Source organism: Oncorhynchus nerka, linkage group LG24 (assembly GCF_034236695.1).
Source record: "Oncorhynchus nerka isolate Pitt River linkage group LG24, Oner_Uvic_2.0, whole genome shotgun sequence".
NCBI lineage: Eukaryota > Metazoa > Chordata > Actinopteri > Salmoniformes > Salmonidae > Oncorhynchus > Oncorhynchus nerka.
In genome coordinates this window covers 60,348,139-60,365,559 of record NC_088419.1, presented here as the reverse complement: position 1 = coordinate 60,365,559, position 17,421 = coordinate 60,348,139, and the positions used below count along the sequence as shown (strand labels likewise).

Genomic DNA, 17,421 nt, shown 5'->3' with positions numbered 1-17,421 from the left:
CGAGCCTCACTAGCCAGATGAAGGTAGCTGGCCACTTATAGCATTAGCTTTGGGCAACAGGGTTAAGTAGCTGGCTAGCTATTTATTTTCATGAACTGAAGCTCAATTTCAAAAGGCGAACAACAAGTAGCAACCTAGCTAATACTTACGCACAAGGATTCCCAAATCATTGCTAAGAATAATGAAAATGACTGCAGTTTTTACTGGTCATTGTTTTCAGGCTGGTAGTATTGGTGCTAGCTAGGTACCAAGCTAAAGCTACCTACCCTAGAAGTTGCGGTCAAACAAATGCCTTATAATTTGCTATTAATGTGTAACTCCGGTAGGGAAACATCTGAAAAAGAGCACTTTGTAGTGTGTACCAGTGCTCGACCATTCGGCGAAACCAACTTCCCCCACAACAGAGAACAGTTGATTGTCAAGGGTAATGAATTCAATTATCTTGGCTTTAATGGATTTAGCCTTTGAGTTGTCTTGCTGAAATTTTGTTACTCTTTCAAATGACTGCTTGACTTGTTGACTGATCGATCCACACAGCAGACATTGTGGGCTAGTTTTGGAATGTTGTGTTGCATATATAGCGCAATATTTTACGTGGCGTCATTACGTCATTGGCGTTAAACTAGACATCGTGCTGATACCGATGTTGGCATTTTTAGCTAATATCGTCCGATACCGATATGTTCACCGATATATCGTGCATCCCTAATTTATAGGCCAGACCGCTCATTATTTTCCTAAATATCAAATTATTTCTGTCTGACATAAGACAGGTTTCCAACCAACTGGCGATAGATTTATGCGAATATTCTAAATTCCACACAAATAAAATATGCACATTATCCCACCAGAGATGTATTTTCATCAAATTGACTTGTTGTGCATAGAAGTCTGTGCGTGATGAGGTAGTGCACATAAAACAATTACTTTTACGCTTAAATTAGCATTTAACTCTACAGATGGGTTTGTCACAAAAAATGTTAAGATATATAGCGAATATGCCCACTCTGTTATTGGCGGGTGTGCTCTAGCCAACAGCTCACAGATACAGTGCAGGTATAGCCTACATGATGAGATTATTTTGGACAAAAGAGCAAGATCATTTTAAATTTGTCAAACGCCAGCAAAGCATCGACCATCAGGTCATCAGAATAAAACCCTCAATTTATTGGAAAGAAGCATCAAGCGCATCACTTTGCACTTTCACCACCTTGTGAAGGTCACCGTAACATTTTTCATATGTAGCTGAATAAACTGCATGGTTTCCCGAGTCGTAGTGGGAGGACCACACATGTCGTCGCATGACTCCAAGTTCTTCTTTGATATGATGGTTATTATGCAGTGTTGTAAAGTACTTAAGTAAATATACTTTAAAGTACTAATTAAGTCGTTTTTGGGGGGGTATTTATATATTTTTGAAAACTTTTACTTGAGTTGATTTTAGTTTATTTTTACAGGGACAGTGCACATTAATCAACATTTCAGTAAAAGTGCTGGTTTTAGCCAGCTGGCTAATTTTCTACCTCGGTCCCAATGAGCAGTGAGCACATGCAGAGCAACATAGGACAAGCAACACGTAGCATGCAGACAGAACAACATAGGACAAGCAACACGTAGCATGCAGACAGATCAACATAGGACAAGCAACACGTAGCATGCAGACAGATCAACATAGGACAAGCAACACGTAGCATGTAGACAGATCAACATAGGACAAGCAACACGTAGCATGTAGACAGAACAACATAGGACAAGCAACACGTAGCATGCAGACAGATCAACATAGGACAAGCAACACGTAGCATGTAGACAGATCAACATAGGACAAGCAACACGTAGCATGTAGATAGAGCAATAGCACAAAAAGCAACAAAACACATAAAAGCAACAAAGTGTTTCCACACCTCACAAGCTACAGACAACAGACGTGGAAAGCGGCAATACACAGCTATGGATTATGTTCACAAGTCTGATTGGCCTTTAGCCATGTCTTTGTGTTTTTTGTTAAGGTGTGATAGGTGATGTCGTTGTGTGTGTCTCTGATGTCAGTGCGTTCCAGACATGGGAAGCTCTCACAGAGAAAGCAAATTGTATAGTTCCCTTAAGGAAAAGCACCTTTAGTCAGTCACCTCTCATGGCAGACCTTGTGGATCTGCTGCCATGGGTATGGGTTTTCAGTTTAACAAAAGTACTGAGTGGAGGGGAGCTAGGCCATTTAGGATCTTGAATACAAAGACATGCATCAGTGTATTCAAGATCTTTCTGAGGATGTAACAGTGATGATGGCTATTGGGCTTCCTTGTCCTATGTTGCACTTTGAAAGCCTGTTTGTACACAGACTGAATGGGTTTTAAGTTGTACAGCAAACTTGGGCCCAACTAGTCAAGCAGTATGTTAATTGGGGGAGTATCATAGATTTGAAGTGCAGTTTTGCTACCTCTGTAGTCAAACAATTTTGTTAATAATTGGAAATTAGCTAGGTTGACTTTGGTTATTTGAGTTAACTTTTTCATCTGCTTTTTAAAAGGAGTTTGGAATCCATTATGATACCAAGGTACTTATAATCGGATACATTACATACAGTTTCCCCTGACACCCAAAAGTACTTGTTACATTTTGAATGCTTAGCAGGATAGGAAAATGGTCCAATTTACACACTTATCAAGAGAACCACACTGGTCATCCCTACTGCCTCTGATCTGGCAGACTCATTAAACACACATGCTTAGTGTGGATGTGCCCCTGGCTATCATAATAATGATGGTGCCATCTGGTTTGCTTCATATGGAATTTGACATTTCTACTTTTACTTTTGATACTTAAGTATATTTTAGCATTTACATTTAATTTGGATACTTATGTATATTTAAAACAAAATACTTTGACTTTTACTCAAGTAGTATTTTACTGAGTGACTTTCACTTTAATAATTTTCAATTAAGGTATCTTTAACTCAAGTATGACAATTGGGTACTTTTTCCACCACTGTTATTATGTCAATATTTATTTATACGGAATTTCCAGCATGTAATTTGTTTGACATAAAAAGATCCCACCTTTTCGAACTAACAAATTGTCTGTGGGCATTTGTAAAATCGTACTGAAACTTCCTGTTTCCATCACAGCCAGCGTGATACGGTATGGCTTTACGTGCATAAAAACTGTGGATGGAAATGTGGTAATAAACACACAATGTGGCTGAACGATTTTGACGGTTTTGGGTAATTAATTAGGAGTATTACCTTCGCCTCATAGGTAACCAGGCAGTAGCTTGACTATATTATAAGTATTCTACTTGATGATTCCACATAAGGTGACTGAAGCAAAGAAGCAAGCCTTTCTGTCTGTCTTATATTAGGCACAGCAGTCTTCCACCCACTCTCCTACAGCAGAGGAACTGTAAACCAGTCTAGCCAATGAACCAGCCTGCTAATTACACTGTGCTTTCCCACAGAGCAGATCATTACGAGTAAACACCCACCATGCTCCCATTCTGCTGGGCCACTGCCTGTCTGTCTGTCTCTGGGGACACAGTATTGGAAAGAAAGCATGAAAGACCTAACCTAACCCAGTCCACCAGCTGAGAACCATAGAGGGGAAGCAGCCCCCCACCGCCCTCCACCCCCCACCACTCAAGCATCCCCTAGGGACTAAACATAACAACCGTGAAACATGGCAATTTATTGTCCTAGCAGAAAGCGTTTGAAGTTCAAGCCTCATATCAAATTATTCAAATATGATTGTCAACAACAAACCAGTTATTTGCATTTTAAAGCACCTCACTGGCAGTGGCACATAAGCGCACACACTCACAATTGATCCCAACCTCCAGCATCTCTCTGCTCTGGACGTGAGTGAGTAAGTGAGAGAAATGCCCCAGTAATCTCTATCACTTCTTCTCTCAGTTAGGAGAGGGCTGCTAGGCACCCGTTTCATTAGCGCCACACATCTTTCTTCTCCCCCCCCCCCCCTCTCGCCTCCTGAAATCTCGTTATTCAAATTTCCCTGCTGTCATAGTTCATTAGCACTGCAGAACAGTTTGGTTGTCAGCTGTGTAAATTGCTGTAGGTGCCTTCCTTCATTAGGTAGCCCACCCACAGCCTGTTTGTTCCTTCCATGGCCCAGACTTAAACTCCAGAACTGGTGTAAACCTAGCCCAGAAACCTTTCCATTGCTCTCTCTCTCTTGTGCAGGATAATCGTTGTCTGTGACTAGCAGGCAGGCGGCTGTCTAATCGATAGCTGAGCTCCTCTCAAGGACAACACTGGAAATAAAGAGCTAAAGCAAGCTGGGTTACAGGAAGTGCCGCACTCACGCTGGGTCTGTGGGGGCAAGGCATCCCTCCCTCTGTCCTTCTGCCTGCCTCCCTGCTTTCCACAGCCCTTCCCTTCCCTCCCCAGCCCAGCCCTGATGAAGCGGATCCTTCCAGAATCAGCCCAGTGGGAGTCCTAGATCAATCAGGGCCTGATGGGAGAGCAGGAGGATCTGCTGACTGGGCCAACAGAACTCCAGGAGCCTGCTGGCATATTTACTGGACCTCAGAGGATGAGGGGGATACATGTACATAAAGACTGATTATGAAGTGCAATTCCACGATAACAGAATGACTCCCAATATTTCACTTGTAAAAACCATAGATTGCAAAGTTAAACAAACCATACAACTCAACACACAATGACTACTTTTAAATATTTCCAAATAAAATTTCCAAACAAAAGGCCCAGTGCAGTCAAAATGCTGTTTTCCTGTGTTTTGTTAAATATTTTACAACGGCTGATGAAACCAAACACTAAAAGTGTGAATTTATTTTCTGATAGTTGCTGTTTGAAAATAGAATCTACACAGGTTTGTATGGGTGGGAGTTTCGGCTTGCCTGGTGACATCACCAGGTGGTACATATAAGCAATAACAACCAAGGAGATGTGTTATATGGCCAATATACCACGGCTAAGGGCTGTTCTTACGCATGACGCAACGCAGAGTGCCTGGACACAGCCCTTAGCCGTGGTATATTGGCCATATATCACATACCCCGAGGTGCCTTATTGCTATTATAAAACTGGTTATCAACCTAATTAGAGCAGTAAAAAAAATGGTTTTGTCATACTGTGGTATACGGTCTGATATACCACAGCTGTCAGCCAATCAGCATTCAGGGCTCGAACCACCCAGTTTATAAATGGTCAATAGACCAATAACAAAGAGTTCCAAACCTATCTGGCAATAACAGCTAGCTTTCCCCTCCCCACTCAGACCACTCCCAGACAGTCCTAGCAAAATGTTTTGCTTCAGAAACATTTTTTTTAAAAACAAAAAAGCTATTGTTTATTTTTGACCATTTTAAATCGAAACTATTACAGATGGGTACTTATTTGTTACCCAGAAATGATTTGATATTGTTATAACAAATGGCTGCATTGAGCCTTTAATAAAAACACAGTGCCGATGTAAAGTTTGGTAAAAGAATGTTGGTAAAATCTCCATTAGTTTTATGTGATCAAGTTTTCCTGAAACTCATTCAAAGATGTCAGCTACGATGTGACACGGAGTTAAAAAAAATAGAAAAATAACTATTTTGGTTATTGAACTACAGCAAGTGAAATGAACTAACACCTGGTAACAGAATGATGGTAACAGAATGACATCATTGGTCCCTGATGTGTACTACACTGAAATACATCATTATGAATGTCATGGTGATGCATCCTGAATAGGTACACAAAGGTAGAAATATGTAATATCCTCCTTTGCATGTTTGGGTGTTATTTGACACGGGTTATTATTGTAATGAGCTCCAACCCCAAATAAGACCAAATCTATACAGATCATAGAGTTGTTTCACAAGTTTGGACTCACAGTACAGCCCAGTAAAGCACAGTAGAGTTCAGTACAATAGAGTAAAGTTCAGTACAGTACAGGGGTAGGTGTGGCAGACAAGCAACCCTAGCTGCTAGGGAGACATGTTGGATGGGTTGGGGGAATGGATGGAGACATGTTGGATGGGTTGGGGGAATGGATGGAGACATGTTGGATGGGTTGGGGGAATGGATGGAGACATGTTGATGGAGATGGGTTGGGGGAATGGATGGGTTGGGGGAATGGATGGAGACATGTTGGATGGGTGGGGGGGAATGGATGGAGACATGTTGGATGGGTTGGGGGAATGGATGGAGACATGTTGGATGGGTTGGGGGAATGGATGGAGACATGTTGGATGGGTTGGGGGAATGGATGGAGACATGTTGGATGGGTTGGGGAATGGATGGAGACATGTTGGATGGGTTGGGGGAATGGATGGAGACCTGTTGGATGGGGGGGAATGGATGGAGACATGTTGGATGGGTAGGGGAATGGATGGAGACAATGGAATGGATGGAGACATGTTGGATGGGTAGGGGGAATGGATGGAGACATGTTGGATGGGTAGGGGGAATGGATGGAGACATGTTGGATGGGTAGGGGGAATGGATGGAGACATGTTGGATGGGTTGGATGGGTAGGGGGAATGGATGGAGACCTGTTGGATGGGTAGGGTAGGGGGAATGGATGGAGACATGTTGGATGGGTAGGGGGAATGGATGGAGACATGTTGGATGGGTAGGGGGAATGGATGGAGACCTGTTGGATGGGTAGGGGGAATGGATGGAGACCTGTTGGATGGGTAGGGTAGGGGGAATGGATGGAGACATGTTGGATGGGTAGGGGGAATGGATGGAGACATGTTGGATGGGTAGGGGGAATGGATGGAGACCTGTTGGATGGGTAGGGGGAATGGATGGAGACCTGTTGGGTGGGTAGGGTAGGGGAATGGATGGAGACATGTTGGATGGGTAGGGTAGGGGAATGGATGGAGACATGTTGGATGGGTAGGGGGGAATGGATGGAGACATGTTGGATGGGTAGGGGAATGGATGGAGACATGTTGGATGGGTAGGGGAATGGATGGAGACCTGTTGGATGGGTAGGGGAATGGATGGAGACATGTTGGATGGGTAGGGGAATGGATGGAGACATGTTGGATGGGTAGGGGGAATGGATGGAGACATGTTGGATGGGTAGGGGAATGGATGGAGACATGTTGGATGGGTAGGGGGAATGGATGGAGACATGTTGGATGGGTACATGTTGGGGGAATGGATGGAGACATGTTGGATGGGGGAATGGATGGAGACATGTTGGATGGGTAGGGGGAATGGATGGAGACATGTTGGATGGGTAGGGGAATGGATATGTTGGATGGGAATGGATGGAGACCTGTTGGATGGGTAGGGGGAATGGATGGAGACCTGTTGGATGGGTAGGGGGAATGGATGGAGACCTGTTGGATGGGTAGGGGGAATGGATGGAGACATGTTGGATGGGTAGGGGGGAATGGATGGAGACATGTTGGATGGGTAGGGGGAATGGATGGAGACATGTTGGATGGGTAGGGTAGGGGGAATGGATGGAGACATGTTGGATGGGTAGGGGGAATGGATGGAGACATGTTGGATGGTAGGGGAATGGATGGAGACCTGTTGGATGGGGGGGAATGGATGGAGACATGTTGGATGGGTTGGGGGAATGGATGGAGACATGTTGGATGGGTTGGGGGAATGGATGGAGACATGTTGGATGGGTTGGATGGGAATGGATGGAGACATTTTGGATGGGTAGGGGGAATGGATGGAGGGGAGATGGGTAGGGTAGGGGAATGGATGGAGACATGTTGGATGGGTAGGGGAATGGATGGAGACATGTTGGATGGGTTGGGGGAATGGATGGAGACATGTTGGATGGGTAGGGGGAATGGATGGAGACATGTTGGATGGGTAGGGGGAATGGATGGAGACATGTTGGATGGGTAGGGGGAATGGATGGAGAGATGTTGGATGGGTTGGGGGAATGGATGGAGACATGTTGGATGGGTAGGGGAATGGGGTGGAGGCTCACTTATTTTCTTTCTTTACATACTACATGTTACATTTTGGTAAAATAAATACCCACGTTTTTTTGGTAACAGACTGACTTTACACCAGGCAATATTTCTTAAAACTTACAGAAGGCAAATAATTTGTGCAAAACTAATATAAAATTGTTGATGTTAGTTGTCTTCACTAACCTTTTTAGTCTGTTTGGGCAGAAATAAAAGCAATGCTCATTACATTTTTGGGGATGGAAAATGGTTGAAAAGGGTATATATACACTTTCCAAACAATATACTCAGCTTTCATTTGACACCAACTGTATGTGCTCATATGAACTTCACAAGTTGGTGCTCATGGGTCCTTTACATGGAAATGCCCTTGTGCCCATGGTTCCTTTTACATGGAAATGCCCCGAAGCACTATTAGGGAGCTTCGAAGCCGGTGGAGGTGATGATGGGTTTTTCAGATTTCAAACCCTCAGGAGGCCAGATTTCCTCTCCTGTGACTGAGTGACAGATCTCTTAATCATTAGGTGTGATGGTAGATCATCTACACTCTACAGCCTGACCTGTGTAGTGGAACATTGACCTAGCTGTGTTTTATTAAGTGATCTGACCTAAAGGGAACTGGATGCTAAGCATTGAGGACAGCAGTGCTGATAACTCTACTACTAGTCCGCATTATGCTGATTTCCAGGAACTGCAAGGTGGAGCTGGTCACCAATGTCAGACTACACTAAGCAGTCTGCCCACCACAGCAAAGGTTATCAAATCAATGGCTCACTGCTATGTAACCAAACGAGGAAGAGGGTTTCAGACTTCTGAATCTCAGGTGTTTACCTAAAGATCAATTGAACTTCATGCATGGCTTCCCTCAGACAAAACAAGGTTTTGAGACCGTTTTTTTAAAAACGACTAGACCGAATGCACATTTCAGGCTGTATATTCTGTCACGTCATCAACTCACATTATTGGTCACATACACATATTTAGCAGATGTTATTGCGGGTGTAGCGAAATACACCCACTACCATGTGTTCCACATAACAAGGAATTCGAGAAACAATCATCCATAAAATGACTATATAGTTTCCCTGGGACTTCCAAAACAGACCTTAATGGAAGCCAATGACTTTGGAGCGACAAGCTTTCACAGTGTTTCAAGTCGGTTGTGGTTTAACTGAAACCAAACCCGTGCTTTCTCTCCCCCTCCAGGATGCATAACCATATATTTGAGCTGTGGTTGGTAGCTAGCTTCCCGGGGGATGTATTGTGGACTGCGGAGTTGGTGGATGAGAGGGATTGGAACCACAGCCCCACATTCTGTTGAGTTCTCTCCTAGTCAGTCAGCTGCACAGCTGGCTGAGCTGGGGGAACACAAGGTCTGTATAGATCTGTTCTGTTAGGGTACTATGGGCATGGTATGGAGAGAAAACACAATCTGGAGGTAGAATGTCCTTTCAGAAGGCAGCGGAAAAGAGCTCCAATCAAAATAACTTGTAGAATTCATTTATACCCACTACTATCAAAGTACAAGGTTTCATTGATTATAAATGGCATTACGGGAAAATGTCTTAGCCTACATGTGTTCTAAGGACAATGGTGCCCCATCAACCTCTGCCTCTGACCATTGACCATGGCGTCATACTTAGCAGCTTAATCTCCATCCCTAGGAGGACATGAATGTGAAAGCACTCTCCCTCAGGGTGGGGTATATGGTGGCATGAGGAAGGGACAAGGGTTACTCGGTTTTAAAATAGGAGCTTTTTTTTTGATAGGCTACTTTATATGAATGGCATGTACAGTGTTTTTGCCCTCCTGCCTGTTGAAATGTTGTACTGATTCCACAGAACTGGTACATCCAGAACACTATTTTGTTTTACACATAATGTGACATGGGCTGAGCTTATAGCACAAATATTTAGTTAACAATTCAAAGTCAATTCAGATTGCAGTTCCTAATAATGGGTGTCCAGGCCTCATTTATAGACTGCCAGATACTTGTGTTCAAATCAAACAATCAAAAGCAAACACATCAGCAATGAGATGAATGCAAGAGAGAAAAATGAATTCTTGAAAACAATAAGTGACACTTTACTGGAGTAGGTCATTTAGTAAGTGTCAATAACCCAAGCCCTTGCCTATAGCTGACTCACCCCTCAAATAGACTGCTGAGTGTGGAAAGGACAAACAAACCTAGACCAGTACAGTATAGTTTTTAGGATAACTCGAGGTAGAATGGTCTAATTTGACACTTGAAAGTTAATACCAAGAACAGGAGGCCAAAATTTGCACACAGGGAGGTTCACAAAAATGCTTGCTTTGAGAATTGCCAAATTCTGACAGAATAAATCCCTTCTGCTTAGTGTGGATAATAACAGACCCATATTTGACCTATGTCGGATTCAGTTTACACCCCCCATCGTTGAAATGTTAAACGTAGATTGACTAAGGGTTTACAATACTGCAGCATGTGTTACTTTTTGACAAACATGACCACAAAGGAATTCCGGATACAAATAGCATGGATACAATGACAAAGAGACACAATGTAACAATCCCTCATGTAGTAAGTTTATGGCAACTCTGTATGCATTCTTACTCAAGTTGTTTCACTGTTTTCAAATAAACTCTCTTCAATAGACAAACAAGGGTTTAATAAGAATTTCTGGATCGCTGTGGCTTTATAGAATAGCTGGAAGAGGGCCATTACCGAATGTTACATGTTAATATTAGCCTACTTACCGGGGGTCGATTTTGAGGAAACATTTTGGGCGCCGATTGATGTTTTTGTAATCTTCCTCTTATGGGCAAAAATATTCGGACAGAAATTGAGAAAACTGTATATTGTCGCTTTCAGAGACGCATTTGGCCTGGTTTCAGAGGCGGTAATGACTAATGGGGCTCGGCTCGCTCACTCACTCCTTGCTCAAGACTCCCTTTGTTCTGGTCGATCTCCAACCCACAGAAAAAGAACACTCGATGTAGTAAAGATGCACCCAGTCCGCGACTAGATGTTTAGAGTCCTCGTGACTACGCACTTCGAAAGAGTAGAATTTCACCTTCTCTTCAAGTAAATGGTCCCCTCCCCGGTGTATTCTCACCGTCTAGAATAAAGAGAAAATGTGGCTATATTATGTGGCTTCCGAGACGGAAACCACCACATTCAATGCAGTCTCTTTTGTCTCGTTGGTTGCTCTATACTAGCCTACTCCTTTCGCTTTGCTTTCCTCTCACTCCCTCCTTTTCTGATCCTCGCCTGATCTTACATTTACTGATCTTCAATGCTATGAGTTGTTTTCTTGAGAGAGAAACATTTGTTGAGACAGAATGATAAGGGAGAATCTATTCCTGTTGATCAAGCCAGCCTAGGACTGGATCCAAGGTTTATCCTTTTTTCCTTATTTATGAACAGCATCAAGTCTACTGAGTCTAATGACAGATTAATCCTTAACATTTTAAGGCCAAAACTGTTTTTTTTAGACCTAAACAATTTCTGACCAGTGCTCTTGTATAAATAGTCTAATGATATTAGTAAAATAAACGTCCTTGTTCATTTTCTCATCATGATTGTACATGTGCTACTCAAATCGGTTAATTCGTGTAGCCATATAATTGAACCCCCCTTTGTATTGTATTTTTGGGTAATTTGAGACTCCTATATTAACAATGCTATTATTTTATATACAGTACCTGTAAAATGTGCAATAGAAAGGGGGGTGCAATGGAATTGTTCAATGATTGAATAAAATCTCCACGTGGGGCTCGACACATCCACAATCAACACTGATGCAAGTAACCAATGAGTATTGAGAATACCCACGTGGGTACACTGACCGTTTGTTTATTGGAGGATTCTGCCATCATAGTGCTCCAAACGTCAATCAAGTACACAGAAACGGCTGAGAGGACAATTTAACCCTTTAGAGTATTAGAAGTGATAGTGATGAATAAAGCAGAGTTGTTGGGTAAGACCTACAGTATTCAAATACCTTATTTCCTCTCCCACAAATCGTCTGTCGTTGCACAAATCTTTAATGTTGCGTAATATATCTATAATTGTATTCACGCTGAATTGACAAAAAAAGGTTGGCAGCCCCTATGAGAATATTATATTCAAGATCTAGGTCATGTTCATTTTTGGACATCTCAAATAAACTATGAACATAAGTAAAGAGCATTCCACCTCACAAACAAATGTATGTAAAGGCAGCAGCTACTCTTCCAGCAGCTACTCTTCCTACTCTGCTATCACATATCTACAATACAAAATCTATGTGTACTTGTGTGTAGAGTGCGTGTCTTATCATGTATATGTGTGTCTGTGCCCATGTGTGTGTCTTTTCACAGTCCCTGTGTATTTTTATCTGTTTAGAAAAAATCTGATTCTACTGCTTGCATCAGTTAGCTGATGTGGAATAGAATTCCACATAGCCATGGCTCTATGTAGTACTGTGTGCCTCCCATAGTCTGTTCTTGTCTTGGTAGCATGTCTTGTGGAGTATGCATGGGTGTCCGAGCTGTGTGCTAGTAGTTTAAAAACAGACACCTCAGTGCATTCAGCATGTCAATACTTCTTACAAAAATAAGTAGTGATGAAGTCAATCTCTCCTCCACTTTGAGCCAGGAGAGATTTACATGCATATTATTACTGTTAGCTCTCCGTGTACATTTAAGGGCCAGCCGTGCTGCCTTGTTCTGAGCCCATTGTAATTTTCAGAGGTCTCTGTTTCTGGCACCTGACCACATGACTGAATAATAGTCTAGGTGTGACAAAACTAGAGCCTGTAGGACCTGCCTTGTTGATAGTGTTGTTAAAAAGGCAGAGCAGCGCTTTATTATGGACAGACTTCTCTCTATTTTAGCTACTGTTGTATCAACATGTTTTGACTATGACAATTTACAATCCAGGGTTACTCCAAGTAGTTTTAGTCACCTCAACTCGCTCAATTTCCACATGATTTCTTACAAGATTTAGTTGAGGTTTAGGGTTTAGTGAATGGCTACAGCAGGAGACCTATAGCCTGTATACTGATAAGCTTTCATATGCCTAAGAAATTTTAACAGATTTTACATTATAAGATTTCACTGTGCATTGTTTGTTCCTTCAGAACTATTCTTTAAAAGAGGAAAAATCCTAGAGACATTTATTGGTATTCTGGTGGCAGGACCCCTTTAACAGACCTCATAATTAGAGAGACAGATATTGAAAAGCAATTTTCTGACAGTGGAAATCACAACCTGCCAGAGGTGGAAAACACACACACACACACACAGAGAGACAGAGAGAGAGACAGAGAGAGAGAGAGAGAGAGAAAAAAATATATATATATTGGGGATGAAGGACAGCAGGGGGGATGCTAAGAAAGACGAGATTGAATGAAAGAGAGTGTGCAAGGCTGGTAGTAAAAAGGAGAGTGAAAAAGGGAGAGAAAGAGAGAGAGGCAGGGTGGGAGAGAGATATTTTATTGCAATTTTTCCCCCCATGAATTTTAATGCAGCTTGTTGGTCTCCCTCCCAGGGTCTAGGATCCCATTTATTAGAAAAAAAGTGAGGAATGCAATGTATTGCAGGCTGCTGCTTGGAGATGCTTCATGTAGGAGGTGAGTGGGTAGGACGGGCATCAGCGTGCATAGGTAGTTGTTTTGTTCTGGGGGAGGCATAATAATAGATGATAGAATGTGATAAGTGAAGGACATACATTATTGCTATTGGCAGGTCAGCCCAGGGAGGGATGACCAGTGCAATCTGATCACTAAAGCACACTCCTTCTTTCACATGTCCTCAGTCCTCAGCCACCACACCATCGTTATGGAAGAAGCTCTTTTGTTTTAAGGAAAATGTCCTGTTGAAAAGATACGAGGCTACAATCAACTCAACAGCACTGTTTGTATATTAAACACACACACACACACACACACACACACACACACACACACACACACACACACACACACACACACACCTGTCTTCAAGCAATAGAAGCAGGCAGCATCCTTGTAAAACTGCATTTGGCAGGGCTTGTGCTCAGCAGTAAAAGCAAGGCAAACTACTACTACCTATAGCCAAATATCAGCAGCCAAAAGAACACCAAGAGGGAGTGGTTGTATATGAGGAATTGTGAAGATGCAACAACCAGTTTTTTGTCTGCAAAAACACACATAAAATGACCTACAGATGCTGTGAAATAGATTGGCACCCTTGCACTTCACAATGGACTGCAATGGAGCAGAATGTTCTGTTTTTTAAATTGATGAATGGCCATTTTTAGGCACATGCAACTTGCCACAGTTTAGATAAATTACACAGTAAACGGAAATCATTGCCTCCAACCAAATAATGTCAAATGATTTATAATTTAGTCCAGGTGATTTTTTACTTTGAAGTGTTTTGATTGAATTATTGTTTGTCCTGTGCAGCCGTAAATAAAACAAATACAGGTGTAAACACCAACAGTTTTTTCAATTTTAACTTATTTTAGAAGAAATAGTGAATTATGCAAGGGTGCCAATATATTTGACTGCATCTGTAGCTCACAGTTAAATAAAGGTTAAATGTAAAAGCTCATATCACATTTTCAACATCGAACTAGGCTGTTTTAGTACATCTCTCTCAAATTAATACAAATTATAAAAAGAGATATCATATTGAACCAATGGGTGCTAGGTACACAATGCCCACCTCCCCTCCCTCTTCTATATTAGGGCAGCATGGGGATGGCTCCTGCCCAGCATGGGGGTGAGTGACAGAGAGACAAGGCCACAGTGTTGTTGTGAGCCTCCCCCAGCAGACAAGCCTGGTGTCAGCACAGAGACAGCACAGTGATTTATCGGTCTCTCCTCCCCTGGGAACCTGCCCCCCTCCCGCCATTCCCTCCATCCCCCACTCCATCCCTCCCATCCCCCCTCCTCTCTCTCCTCCTGACCTCTTGGGGGAAAGAAGGGGTAATTACCCACATCAGTAGCCACACACACACATATGTTCATGCTGACACACACATACAGAGACACACGTTCATGCACTCATTAACACAAATCACAAAAAACACACTAAATCACAAAACACACCCACACCTGACACAGACTTGGGCACATTAACACCCGCAGGCATGTGTATCTGGGATCTTAGGAATTCCACTGCTTTCCTTTCATGTTGCAATCCCCACTCAACTATCCCTCACTTTCCGGATGCAGTATGATGCTGTACTGTATGTCCATACTACACTACCAATTGAAACAGTAAACCACATCCGCATGACTTAGTTACATAAAGTCTAATGGTATGTAAGAGTGATAGAATGTTGGCTTTTTTTATATACTTGTTCATTGTTCTTTGTTGATGCAAACACAAACAGAAGACATTGCTCAACCAAAAACAACCTACACATTTTCTCTTTTGAATAAACCATGTGTCACCATACCAATATGATTCCTTTAGCTTAAACAACACAATATTTATGTAATATGACTATGAACATGTAGGCCTATTAAGATCTTTGAAGTGGTCATTGTCAATATCTGGCATACTGTATTGCTCTCTTTGATGGCAATATTGTCAGTTTCTCTTGTTCTCTGTATGAACAAGATAACAGTGTATTTTTTCATATTGTAGCTTAATACAGTCCAATGCGAAACAGCACCTTGGCATGAGCAATTCATATTGCATTCTAACACACTCTGCAGGAGGAGGATAACATTGACTTGCAAATAACATCAGCTTCACCCTGCTCTGTCATTCATTACACACGGTAGTAGGCTTAGAGTGGGACCTGTTCCTTCCATACACCTAGAAAAACCTGTTCATGGCCATTCCCATCAATTATGGTTTTAGGCTTGTATTTGTCAAACCAATTGAAATGGCCATTGACATACAGTATCTCTTTATCAATGCACATTAGGCTACATTTAATATGTATTTGGTCTACTAGCTACAGTAACAAGCAGATTAAAACACATTTTAAGATATAACATTTCATGGCATTACCATTTGTCAAAGCTCCCAAATCATTCTGTTTTCACTTTGGACACCACATGGGCTTTCTTTGAAAGGAAGTCTGTCTTTGATGATGAGCACAGGTTGCCGCCTCCCGGTCATTTGTGGCATTGCAATTGCATTCAAATGGGGATTAAATGATTTGTCAGCTACTAGACACGGGTAAATATTGGTAGGCTGGGTCTGACTACGGGATAAGCAAATATAATCATTCGAAATAGAATTTTACACCTATTTAATCAATACTGTCATTTATCATGTTTATATATCTTTATTTGGATTGACATGCGCAGCAAGGTTCTATGGTGTAATGGTTAGCACTCTGGACTTTGAATCCAGCGATCCGAGTTCAAATCTCGGTAGAACCTTATTTTATGGAAAATGGAAACCTGAATTTCCATCTGACGTGAAATATTGCTAGTAGGCTAAACCATTGTTTATAATACTGTCCAGTTTAGTAGACATCAGTTTGGTGCATGGAACACTATACAAAACACTGAATTAGTCGATTGCTTGTTTTATATCTGTAAAGTATTATTTGTGTAAAGTATTATTTGGGATGTTTAGAACCAAAGTATAAAAGCAAATTAAGTACAGCACAAGTTTTCAAGTCCATGCAAAACGCAGAATACCCATTTATTATAATGTGACATAATACTGCAGTTATAAATGTTTCCCACAAGGAGGCAGTATATTACAGCTGATAGAGGATGGTCTTCATTTGGCGCAGGGCTTTGTTCACGGTCATCATACACACAGCAGTGAATGTGAGAGAAATAAATAAATAATGTGCTCACACCAGTAACCCTTCCTTTAGCTTCATATCCCCATCCTGGGTCAAGGTCAACCCTAACCCTCATCCTAACCTTGTGCCATTCAGACATCCTGAGCCCAACTAGGGGGTTCTGCTGGCTGCTACCTAGTAGTTCTCACCCAGTTGTCTCTTCCACAGCGTATCCATTCAGTGTGAATCCAACCTGGCACAAGAGCTGGACAATAAAGAACAACTATGTAGAAATATGGTAATGTCCTTTCACTCACTGTTTTATGTTGTCTACTAAAACCAATAAATTCACACAGACACAAATAAATGAGCTGAGTCTTCCTGTCCCTCATCTTGATATCTAATCCCTCTCTGGACCCATGAAGATCTTGTAGGTCAGGGGTGTCTCTTCTGACTGGACAAACACAGTTCTGTGGACCCAAAGGGGCCCAAATATTAGTCCTAGTGAATCTCTTTAGTCAGCAATATTTCACATCCTTAATACGCAGAATGATTGATAACAAAAACAGACAAATTAAAATAGTCATGGGTAACCAGAGATGATCTGCTCGGCTGGGGAATGGGTAAGGTCAGATCGGGTGATGAGAAAGTCAGTGTTATGATGTTGAACTAAACTCTTAAGTACAGTATCTTTCTCTGACTGATGAAGGTCATTTTCACCTAAATGCCACCGTTTTCTAATTTATCTTTATCTAAGAAGTACAGTATTTGTCTCTCTATTGAGAGAGTATCGCGTATC

General features: G+C 42.0%; 1 protein-coding gene and 1 non-coding gene across 2 annotated transcripts in view; one reads left to right on the top strand and one right to left on the bottom strand.

Moving 5' to 3' along the window:
- The window catches only part of LOC115108337 (transducin-like enhancer protein 1), a 52,510-nt gene extending 41,285 nt beyond the window's left edge, over window positions 1-11,225 (bottom strand). Inside the window, 1 exon segment of the mRNA XM_065009018.1 lies at window positions 10,652-11,225. Coding sequence (XP_064865090.1) covers window positions 10,652-10,675 — 24 coding nt within the window. The 5' untranslated portion in view covers window positions 10,676-11,225.
- A 4,969-nt stretch (window positions 11,226-16,194) lies between these two features.
- Window positions 16,195-16,266, top strand: trnaq-uug (transfer RNA glutamine (anticodon UUG)). The gene has a single exon. It is a non-coding gene; the product is annotated as a tRNA-Gln (tRNA).
- Window positions 16,267-17,421: the final 1,155 nt, after the last annotated feature.